Raw genomic sequence first — 12,073 nt, 5'->3', positions numbered from 1 at the left:
CTCAAGAGGCAGAGGTGAGAGGATCACTTGAGTCTGGGAGATTGAGGCTGCAGTGAGCTATGATGGTACCACTGCACCCCAGCCTGAGTGACAGAGTGAGACCCTGTCTCAACAACAAAAACAACAACAAATGAAAAAGAGAAATAGTTATCTAAGTCTTGCTGAAGAATGATATCAAGGTATATTGTTAAATTTGAAAAATCAAGATGATCAACTTCTACACGTAAGATTTGTGCATTTTAGTGAATGCATATAATAATTAACAAAACAAGATACAAAACAGTGTGTATTGTATGCCATCATTTGTGTAGAAAAAATGAGAATATGTAAACAAATGCATGTAGTATATATGCTTGTCTGACAGACCTGTTCCTTAAGTAGAGCCGTTCTTCCTACCCCTATTACCCTGTGCTTGACTGGGGACTATAAGGTGTTTATCTCTTTTCTGAACAACATTAAAATCCTTTTTTTTTTTTTTTGAGACAAAGTCTTACTCTGTTGCCCAGGCTGGAGTGCAGTGGCACGATCTCTGCTCACTGTAGCCTCTACCTTCCGGGTTCAAATGATTCTCCCGCCTTAACCTCCCAAGTAGTTGGGACTACAGGCGTGTGCCACCATGCCTGGCTAATTTTTATATTTTTAGTAGAGATAGGGTTTTGCCATGTTGGCCAGGCTGATCTCAAACTCCTGACCTCAGGTGATCTGCCTGCCTCAGCCTCCCAAAGTGCTGGGAATACAGGTATGATCCTCTGTGCCTGGCTGACCGATTTTTTTTTAGAGCAGAGTTTCATTCTTGTCACCCAGGCTGGAGTGCGATGGCACAATCTCAGCTCGCTGCAACCTCTACCTCCCGAATTCAAGAGATTCTCCTGCCTCAGCCTCCTGTAAAATCCAATTTTTTAATATTCAACTTTCAAATTTCTGTCTTCAATGATATCTCAAGGGTCTTATTAAAGATCCTAATGATACAGACTTCTTGCAAAGTAATTAGTTTGGTCATTCCACACTAGTTGAATTACCCTAGCCCTCTGTCCTACTAAGAGTGGTCCTGTCTGAATATTGATTGTTTCTGGAAAGTTACACAGAACATTGGTAACAGTGTTTTGCCCTGGGCATGGTGGCTCACGCCTGTAATCCCAGCACTTTGAGAGGCTGAAGCAGGATTGCTTGAGGTCAGGAGTTTGAGACCATCCTGGACAATATATCGAGACTCTGTCTCTACAAAAAATTTTAAAATAAAAAAATTAGCCAGGTGTGGTAGCATGTGCCTGTAGTCCCAGCTACCCAGGAGGCTGAAGTAAGAGGATTGCTTGAGCCCAGGAGTTGGAGGCTGCAGTGAGCTATGATTGTGCCACTGCACTCCAGCCTATGCAATAGAGTGAGACCCTGTCTCTAAAAACCAAATCGCAAAACCCAAACTGTGGTTTGCCAGTAGGCAGGGTAATTGGGAGATAGGAGTGAGAACACTTATCATTATGTATCTTTTTATGAAGTCCTACTTGTATGTATTACTTATTCAAAAAAATAATAAAATTGGAAAAAACCACTAATGGAAACATTTATTTATTTTTTGAGACAGGGAAACTCACTCTGTTGTCCAGGCTGGAGTGCAGTGACATGATTACAGCTCACTGCAGCCTTGACCTCCAGGGCACAAGCGATCTTCCTGCCTCAGCCTCCTGAGTAGCTGAGACTACAGGTGTGCACCACCACACTCAGCTAATTGAATGTTTTTTTTTTTAGAGACGAAGTTTTGCTATGTTGCTCAGATTGGTCTTGAACTCCTAGTCTCAGATGATCCTCCTGCCTTGGCCTCCCAAAGTGTTGGGATTACAGGAGTGAGCCAAGAGATCTTCCCATCTTATCTTTCTGAGTGGCTGGGACTACAGGTGCATGACACCACACTTAGCTAATTTCTTTTCTTTTTCTTTTTTTTTTTTTTTTTGAGACAGAGTTTCACTCTTATTGCCCAGGCTGGAGTGCAATGGCATGATCTTGGCTCACTGCAACCTCCGCCTCCTGGGTTCAAGTGATTCTCCTGCCTCGGTCTCCCGAGTAGCTGGCATTACAAGCATGTACTACCACGCCCAGCTAATTTTTGTATTTTTAGTAGAGATGGAGTTTCTCTGTGTTGGTCAGGCTAGTCTTGAACTCCTGACCTCACGTGATCCACCCGCCTCGGCCTCTTAAAGTGCTGGGATTACAGGTGTGAGCCACCGCGCCCAGTGGATCCAGCTAAATTTTTTTAGAGATGGGGTCTTGCTATGTTGCCAGGCTGGTCTTGAACTCCTGTAGATGGGCCCACTTTGGCCTCCTAAAGTGTTAGGATTACAGGTGTGAGCTACCGTGCCTGACCCAAGATAGTATATTTTTTAAAAGCATTTCTCCCTAGTCACTCATTTTTATTGTATTGTATTTTGTTTTCTTTTTTTTTTTTTTTTTTTTTTTTTTAGTAGAGACGGGGTTTCACCATGTTAGCCAGGATGGTCTCGATCCCCTGACCTCGTGATCCACCCGTCTCGGCCTCCCAAAGTGCTGGGATTACAGGCTTGAGCCACCGCGCCCGACCCCTAGTCACTCATTTTTATATCATTCTGCTTTATTTCCTTTTTAATGCTTATCATAATCTGAAATTATCCTGGTTATATTTGTTATTTGTTTATTACCCATACTATCATTAGAATATAAGCTCCATGATATCAGGTATCTTACTTATCTTGCTCATTGGTGCCTTATTTCTTCTTTTGTTTGTTTGTTTGAGACAGAGTCTTACTCTGTCGTCCAGGCTGGAGTGCAGTGATGCGATCTTGGCTCATCACAACCTCCACCTCCCGGCTTCAAGCGATTCTCCTGCCTTAGCCTCCCAAGTAGCTGGGATTATAGGTCTCCCAGTGTGCTGGGATTACAGGAAAGAGCCACCACGCCCTGCCCATTGGTGCCTTATTTCTATACATGTAGATAGCACATAGTAGTTGTTGAATAAGCAAATGAATGCATGAAGGAATGACTGAAGTAAACAGGCTAAATCCTAGGAAGGAGTGGGAGGCAAGGCTGGGGAGGTAGACAGAAATCACCTGATACAGGTTGGTGATTCTCAAACTTTATTTATTTATTTACTCAAGACAGAATCTCACTCTGTCATCCAGGCTGGAGTGCAGTGGTGTGATCTCAGCTCGCTGCAACCTCCGCCTCCTGGGTTCAAGGGATTCTCGTGCCTCAGCCTCCCCAGTAGCTGGGATTACAGGCACACACCACCACACCCAGCTAATTTTCGTATTTTCACTAGAGACACAGTTTCACCATGTTGGCCAGGCTGGTCTCAAACTCCTGACCTTTGGTCTGTCCACCTCGGCCTTCCAAAGTGCTGGGATTACAGGCATGAGCCACTGCGCCCAGCCAATTCTCAAACTTTAAGTGTGCATCAGAATCCTGTACTAATTCCTTGTACCATCTTGTAATAAAGAAGCAGATCTTTGGACGCTGTGATTCTAATTCAGTATGTCTGAGCTGGGGCCCAGGAATCTACAAATCCTCTAGATGATGTAGGCACAAGTGATCTGGAGACCCTACTCTGAATAATGCAGTCTTGATGCCTCATCAGAAGGAATCACATCTGTGATATCACTTCTCCTTAATACATTACTAGGATGGAAGAGAAGGGGCCATCACTCCATTTTATCAAGGATCAGAGATGGACAGTGCATTTCCTAATGACATACAACATGTGTATAAAGTATCTTGAATGGCCAAAGTATCTGACCAGTCAGCTCAAGATTGATGATGGCAAGATTGATGGTGGGCAGATAGCTCACCCTCATGGAACAGTTCCAGGCCTTAGCGTCACTGGATGGATTTTATGACTATGCCTGTTTCTTGTTTGGGGAAGAAGTTATGCCCCTAATCACTGGTTCTTTCTGGTATGTCTCAGGGAGGGCAATGAGCCAGGGGAGACCACTCAGATCACATACCATGAGCTTCTGGTCCAAGTGTGTCAGTTCAGCAATGTTCTCCGAAAACAGGGTGAGTGTGGGGGTGTGGGAAAGGGACTGGGGGGCTGGCCTTGGGGTATCTGAGGACTTATGGGGAAAGGGCAACAGATGGAAAGATTTTGGTAACAGTGGAAGAGAACAGGTCAGCTGGGATGGGAGGGAGCAAGTAGCAGCAAGAAGGGTTCATGGTTCATTTTCTGTGCTTTTACCTGCAGGCATTCAGAAGGGTGACCGAGTGGCTATCTACATGCCTATGATCCCAGAGCTTGTGGTGGCCATGCTGGCATGTGCCCGCATTGGGGCTTTGCACTCCATTGTGGTAGGAGTTTGGGCTGGTGAAAAGGGGCAGGCATGGGGGGTGGGGCTCTGAAGAAGTAGGTTGGGCCTAGAGAATGGAGGGCCTTAGATAACAAACTAAGGAGCTTAGAAGGTTTGTGTCATAGGTCCATATCAGTTATTCAGTTTCTTCTAGGACCCTGGCTTAGAGATCCTGAAAGTTCCATGAGCAACCCCTTTCCTTATTCGCTCAATCCCTGGGGCTTCCTTCTCTCCCTTAGACTTTCTTCCTTTCCCTAGTTTGCAGGCTTCTCTTCAGAGTCTCTATGTGAACGGATCCTGGATTCCAGCTGCAGTCTTCTCATCACTACAGGTGACTAATTCTCTCACCTCTTCTCCAGAATCCCCCATACCTCAAGCCTTGGTCTCCAATCAGCTCGTTGGTATTTGGGGCTACTCAGCATAGAGGGTAGAAACTGCCTGCCTTTCCTCTCCTGGTCCCACCTCAGCTGATCCTCTGTCAGCTCGAATCAGCTGGAAGAGCGAGAGTTAAGAGGCCCACTCAGGAAGGGCTCTGTGGACATTGTGCCCACTAGGCAGCATGGTGCTTACTAAGGCCTGGAATGTCTGTTGCTCCCCAAAGATGCCTTCTACAGGGGAGAAAAGCTTGTGAACCTGAAGGAACTGGCTGACGAGGCCCTGCAGAAGTGTCAGGAGAAGTAAGTGTGTTTGGTTACTGTCTGAGTTGACTGAGCCTTGACCCAGTGCCAGGTTCCCTTTGTCCCCTCTACCCTAAATGGACATGGGCGGGTCTTGCCAAGTTCCCTTTGAGCCAACAAGGCTACCACTTTAGGCTTTTGTCTTCTACAGGGATTTCCCAGTAAGATGCTGCATTGTGGTCAAGCACCTAGGGCGGGCAGAGCTGGGCATGGGTGACTCCCCCAGCCAGTCCCCCCCAATTAAGAGGTCATGCCCGGATGTGCAGGTGAGTCTGGCACTGCTATGCCTTTCTCTAGGCTCAAATTCCTTCACTTTTCCTGCCTAGAAAGTTCCTGATGTCCTTCTTTGCCTGCTCATCAGTATACTGAGGATCCAGGAGCAATTCTAGGAATGCCTCCTTTAGCAGGGCTAGGTGGGAGCTAGAAGACTTTGACCTTGACTGTGGGTAGAGAGGCCCTTGTACCTTGAGAACAGCACAAGCGATTGTAAGGGAGACTCCTATGCTGGTTGGGGTATCCTTGTGGGCACAGGGGATCCTCAGGGCCTAGGTTTGTGTTAGAAATGTCTAACTTGAGTGACACTATATAGTCATCTCCATTACTGGGCTGTACCTTTGCGGCCTAAGGGATGCCCACCATGGAAGGACCAGAGTCCAGCCCTCACAATATGGCCCTTGTTAACTTTGAACCCCCGGGCTTCTGGTGGGAATGGTAGAAATGCCCAGTGATCGCCTCCAGGCTGAGGAGCATGAGGGATCAAAGTTCTGGGGTTGAATGAGAGTCTGTGACTTGAGGCTCCCTGAGGGGTCTTGGGGCTAGAGAGGCTATAGTCTAGTTTAGGGAAGTTGGAAAGCCCGATCAGTGTTACGGGTTTTACATATATAGGGGCTGGAATCAGGATCAGGAAAATGGAACCTGGGAGGACCAGTGAGAAAGGAGTTTGGGGTTTACAACACACTGACCCTTTCTTCCCACTCCCTGTGTACTTGGACCCTCCTCACTACCCTTTTCATCCTGGGCTCTTAACAGGGTAAGCTGAAAGAGAAATCCAAGCGTGTTCAGCCCCAGGTATCCATTTCTGCACTGCCGTGGGCACCGCTTCCCTGTGTGCTTGTCTGTGTGCTCATCTGCCCTTTGCCTGTTTGCCCCATTGAGGTGGCTGCCAGACCTAACCCCCTTCCCCTTGCCCCTGGGCAGCTTGCCATGTAAGCCACTGAAGGGTGGTGAAATTAAATGTCTGTTACCGCCTCTGTGAATTGGTATAGAGCATGGCTCTTAGAGAGGTAACAGCAGAACCCATTTTATCCTGCTGCTCAGGACCTTTGTGGGAGAGGGTACAAGGTAACCTGTCAGAAAATATTTAGTGTGCAGGTAGCTGGAGCAGAGCCAAGAGAGACAGGAGGAGGAGTATTTGGAGGAGGTTCAAACCCTGACTTTGGAAATTCACCATCAAGTTGGGGAGTTATACATGTATTATTAATACAAAGGAAAACCTAAGTTTTATACAGAACAGCAGAGAAGATTCCTAAATACATTTACATAGTACTTTGGGATTTACAAACTGCATATAACTTTGTAATGTGACTAAGTGCTAAACTGAACAAAAGTCACATTGTAGGTGGTTCTAAGAAGGGAGATCCATAAGGGGATGCTCAAAGCAGATTAGTATCGAGGAGAGAGTGGGCCTGAAGTCCAGAGACTAATTTTTAGCTGTATGACCTTGAGTAAGTCAATTCTCCCCTCTGGGATTCAGTTTCCTTGTCAGTAATGGAGAGATGATAACACGTGCTATGAAAGGAAACAGCTTCCCTTCCTAAAACAACACATAAAGCTCACTATTCCTCTGGGTTTTACCGTCTTCACAGGGTGTCTTACTCTAAATCTGCTATGATTAACCTCTTAGGCCAATGGTAGATATAAGCCCCTTTTCTCTATTCTCATTAGCATGGTGAAGATAGATCTGATTCCTAGGGGATACTGCTTTCCTTTTAAAACTCAGGCAGGACCTACACCCTTTCTTTTGAAAGAGGTGACAAATTTAGTGGCTTAAATTGTAATCTCTGGAGCCAGATTACTTGGGTTAAATCCTGTTCTGCCACCTGCTACTGTGTACTTAAACTCTCTCGTTTGTTTCTCCATCCGTAAGATAAGGATAATAATTGTACCTATCTTATAGGGTTTTGTCAATATATGTAAGGTGTTTCGCACTTAGTAACTACTCAATAAATGTCAGCTGTTTTTTGCTTCCCCTTAATGCAACAGACAGATTGGCATTTCCAAAAGAGAGACCAGAAAAGAATAACAAACTCTTATAATTCTTAATACCAGAGACCTTCAGGCCAAAGGCTACTGGATTTTTGTTTCTTGGAGGTGAAAACAACCAGTTTCCAAAATACCAAAGAGCATAAAAATAGGCTTAAAAAGTCCAGGTTTGTTGGTCTGGGAACTGCAGTCAAAGCTGCAAAAATCTTTCTGACAATGGGCCCCATATTTAAAATTTTTAAAATAATTTTCAAAAGAGCTGCAAAAATCCTGGCAGGGCTCCAAACCCCTTTATCCTTAAACAATCTTCCAGGGAGAGCCTGGTGGGGTTTGCAGGGACTCTCCTCAACCATATGGTCTATGAGCTCCCTCATATACCTCTCCCATACATGGCAGCTGCCCTCCTTGAGGCTATCCTGGTCCAAGGACAAAGGCCAACTCCTCAATTCTTATTTTAGAAAATTCAGACCATTTCCTGGTTCAGAGCCTGGGGCCTCATAGGCACACACCTAATTCACAACCAAAGTTTGCTCTACTAATTGAGTTCACTCTGCTTCCTGGTGCTAGTTATCAGTTCCACACCTGGAGTACTCTAACCCGTCTACCTCTGTATACATACCCACCCACAAAAGAAATAATATTATAAGATTATAAGAGTGCCGTCATTGCAGAGCCACAGTTGTAACTATGCCTTGTCCTTACATGTACTTAGTGCCTGTTCTGCGACAGTTCACATTGCTGTAGACCAGCACTATTTGTCCAAAGCAGTATTGATACTTCTGGTTGAATACTTTAGTGCCCCCATCTCAAGTGATCATTTGGCAGAAGAAAAAGTACCCATGTGACAGTGTATGTGTAGATGCATATGAATAGACAAAATCAGGCGTGTTCTTTTTTTTTTTTTTTTGAGACGGAGTCTTGCTCAGTCACCCAGGCTGCAGTGCAGTGGCCGGATCTCAGCTCACTGCAAGCTCCGCCCCCCGGGTTTACGCCATTCTCCTGCCTCAGCCTCCCGAGTAGCTGAGACTACAGGCGCCCACCACCTCACCCGGCTGGTTTTTTGTATTTTTTAGTAGAGAGGGTTTCATCGTGTTAGCCAGGATGGTCTCGATCTCCCAACCTCGTGATCCGCCCGTCTCGGCCTCCCAAAGTGCTGGGATTACAGGCTTGAGCCACCGCGCCTGGCCAGGCGTGTTCTTATGTTTTCTAACTGTGGGCAGCTTTCTCTCTCTTCTTCCTTTTTCTAAGCTTGTTGTTTTTATGATGTTCAAAATCCAGAAATTTCAAATTCTCTACCATAAGGGGCAGGTGGTACAGAAAGAAGGGAGTGATTAGAGAGTCATTTTATAATTTATCAAGCTATATATCTAACACTCCAGGGTTTTTTTTAACCAAATATGCACACAACAAATTAGCATATATCCTCACAATGGGAGAATGGCATTTATCTTACACCACCATGTCTACCTGCCAGCCAGGGCCATTGAACATACAAGAATCTAATAAATATGAAAGGACTTTGTGACAGCTAAAGCAAACCCCAAAGAGTTCCCATCATCACACTCTTGAGTTATGTTGTTTTTTTTGTTTTTGTTTTTGTTTTTAGTTTTGTTTTTTTGAGACGGAGTCTCACTCTGTTGCTCAGGCTAGAGTACAGTGGTGCGATCTCAGCTCACTGCAACCTCTGCCTCCTGGTTTCAAGTGATTCTCCTGCCTCACCCTCCTGAGTAGCTGGGATTACAGGCGCCCGCCACCACGCCTGGCTACTTTTTGTATTTTTAGTAGAGACCAGGTTTCACCATGTTGGCCAGGCCGGTCTTGAACTCCTGATCTCAGGTGATCTACCCACTTTGGGCTTCCAAAGTGCTGGGATTACAGCCATAAGCCACTGCGCCCAGCCTCACACTCTTAACTCCCAGTAGTCATTGAACTAACCTCTATCTCTGCTGACATTCATCAGTCTTCCTCATCCCACCCCAACCTCTACCCTTGGGGCAATCTAAGGCTTGATGTTTACTAGATAATACTTTTCTCTTTTAGTGTTTACCACATCCTGTGAGTCCATTAGGGCAAGAATGACTGTCCTCATTTTTAAAAGGAGAGACTTAAGGTAAAGTGACTTGCCCAAGGTCATATAGCTAGGAAGTGGCAGAACTGGTATTGAAGTTCACTGAAGACTTTGGACAAATTCAAAGGATCTAACTTCATTCAGCAGATGGTAGACTCAAAATTGGTGTTCAAAGAGGTGATATAGACAGAAAAGTAAAACAGTTTCAAAGGAGAATTTAGAGAAGTTTCAGGATGACAGATCCAGAAGTAATTATCAAAGGCATAGGGGACATCCTTCTACTGAGAGAAGTCTACCTTGGTCCTTCTCCACCAACTTGAAGCAAAGCTTCCTGCTGAATGGAACCTGTCCCCTCAAGCCAAAGTCTCTATGGGAAACCCTATTGGTACCAGTGGTGTAAACGCAGGAGCAGAGCTAGGGTAGGAAACCCATAGATGTGGATTGGGTCTGGACATGCAGGGAAAAGTGCTTGGACCAAGATCTGTTGACTTGTTTTACTGCTAACAGGGTCAGGTGCCCACCTCACCTGTAGGCTCTGACTAATTTTGCATTTCTGAATTGTGTGGTGTCCGCATCCCTGCTAATGAGCCTAGTCCCATAAGTACATATGTATGTATGTAGACCTGTGTGTGCATAGTCATTTGTCCAACAAAAATTGACTGAGTGCCAGGCACTTTGCTAGGTGTTGGGAGATACGGCAGGGGTTGGGAGAAAAGATGTTTCACCTTCTTCATAGATGTCACTATCTAGATGGGAAGACAGTAATCAAGTAAACAACTAAATAAAATAACAGGAAATATGTACTGTGTGGGAAAGAAACATGGTGTTGGGATCAATAATAATAGCAAGGTTAGAGGTGGGAATCTATCAGATACTGTTCAGGTAAAGCCTTTCCAAGAAGCTGACTTCTTGGAAAGAAGAAAGCTGAGAATTGAAGGATGGGAAGGGACCAGCCAAGTGTTCCTCCTCGGCCTGAGGCCAGGTGAGAGGAGTTCTGGGGTAGAGATCGGGGTAGGATGGCAGGGTGGTTGGAGTACTCAGTAAGCTTAGGTTCTGCTCCTGTTCTTTCTGTTCCATTCCACCCTTGAAGGGCCTTCTCTCCCTTCCTGTACTCCTACCTTCCCGTCCCACCTCATTCCCTCCAGAGGCAACATATGGGTATATCTTGTCCCCATCTTGAGCTGTTCACAGTTCTTCCCTGCCCATCTCTGCAGATCTCATGGAACCAAGGGATTGACTTGTGGTGGCATGAGCTCATGCAAGAGGCAGGGGACGAGTGTGAGCCCGAGTGGTGTGATGCCGAGGATCCACTCTTCATCCTGTACACCAGTGGCTCCACAGGCAAACCCAAGGCAAGTGTGTGTGTGTGTGTGTGTGTGTGTATGTGTGTGTAAGAAGTAAGTTTCTGAGGAAACAAGTAATGAAATTATTTTTTTCCAACAACCCTGAGTTTTAGAAATGTAACATTGTCTTTTCTAAATCAAGTGAAGACATAAATCCTCCATCTATAGGTGGTGAGGCCCAGGGTGAGACAATTCAGGTGGAGGGTTTCATACAGCTGACATGGATATTCTTTCCCTATGCACACATGGTTTGGTTGAAGGAGATCTATTCTGTTAACTCAAGGCCAAGGGTGGGCACAGAGATCCCTCTCGGGCTTCTAAGACCATAACTCTTAGAGTTCAATTCCTTCCACATGGCACACTATTAACATGTAGTTCTCTGCCAGCACACACCGTGGGAACCAGAAACACTTAAGAAAACTCTGTTTCTTCCATTGACTTGAAAGCTATGTCACTCTACCTTCTGCCCACCCTACTCCTAAATTATCTCCATATGCTTTGGAATATCCCTCAATGAGCCTTTAGAAACACAGTTTTGGCCTCTCCTTCATAGAAATGGGGGTAGGGATGGAATAAACAAAGGGAATTATCTTTTTTTCCCCACTCACTCTGATGGTGTGCAATTGAGTGTGTGGGCACATATACACAACAGAGGGACTATTAGTTATGAGTGTTCATGTGTGTAAGTGATGTGGGTGGCTCTGAAATACCATCTGAGGGTGCAGGTGTGAATGATGGACTGATAGACATCGTGTCATCAGGAGTGTGATCAAGGAGACGAGATGGGAGCATGGAGAAAAGGAGATGGAAGAGAGATGGATGCTGTGAAAAGGGTGCTGGCAGGGCTGAAATCCCTGAGGAGGATCTTCCTCCAGCTCTGCCCAGCCTCCATTTGGTGGTCAGTAGGGGTAGGCATGAAGCCCTAACCTGTTCCCCATTCTTCCCACAGGGTGTGGTTCACACAGTTGGGGGCTACATGCTCTATGTAGCCACAACCTTCAAGTATGTGTTTGACTTCCACGCGGAGGATGTGTTCTGGTGCACGGCAGACATTGGTTGGATCACTGGCCATTCCTATGTCACCTATGGGCCACTGGCCAATGGTGCCACCAGTGTTTTGGTGAGAAGGGAGCTGGGACCCATGGCCACCTGGCCTAGCTGGGGGATGGACAAGATGATCCTGGGTGACTACCTCCCAAGGCTTCTTGGTCTAGAGGGAGGGGGACTTATACAACCATCTGTTTCTTGGAGAAAGAGAAGTCCTGAGGGGGTTGCGTATCCTGACTAGGATGGTATCTTGGCTTGTCTGGTAAGGGAGTGAAGCTATGGTTGGTCAGAAAGGGCAAAATACTGAACATGAGGGAGTGGTAGGGGGATGAATAAAAGGACTATTAGGAAAGACTGGGAATGACCAGC

General features: G+C 45.8%; 1 protein-coding gene across 7 annotated transcripts in view; it reads left to right on the top strand.

The window, feature by feature from the left end:
- LOC105496250 (acyl-CoA synthetase short chain family member 2) overlaps positions 1-12,073 on the top strand; it is a 52,032-nt gene that overhangs the window by 32,986 nt on the left and 6,973 nt on the right. For 5 of the 7 annotated variants that reach the window (XM_011766471.2, XM_011766469.2, XM_011766472.2 and 2 more), the window contains exons 3-10: positions 3,929-4,020; positions 4,205-4,308; positions 4,566-4,638; positions 4,909-4,984; positions 5,136-5,250; positions 6,014-6,052; positions 10,529-10,666; positions 11,607-11,777. In XM_011766471.2, coding sequence (XP_011764773.1) covers positions 3,929-4,020; positions 4,205-4,308; positions 4,566-4,638; positions 4,909-4,984; positions 5,136-5,250; positions 6,014-6,052; positions 10,529-10,666; positions 11,607-11,777 — 808 coding nt within the window. The remainder of the gene's footprint in view (positions 1-3,928; positions 4,021-4,204; positions 4,309-4,565; positions 4,639-4,908; positions 4,985-5,135; positions 5,251-6,013; positions 6,053-10,528; positions 10,667-11,606; positions 11,778-12,073) is intronic. The other 2 variants (XM_011766470.2, XM_011766468.2) reach the window with 1 other exon arrangement.

Source organism: Macaca nemestrina, chromosome 15 (genome assembly GCF_043159975.1).
Source record: "Macaca nemestrina isolate mMacNem1 chromosome 15, mMacNem.hap1, whole genome shotgun sequence".
Taxonomy (NCBI): Eukaryota; Metazoa; Chordata; class Mammalia; order Primates; family Cercopithecidae; genus Macaca; species Macaca nemestrina.
Note: the sequence above shows the minus strand (reverse complement) of the source record. Positions and strands in the feature narration are given on the sequence as shown.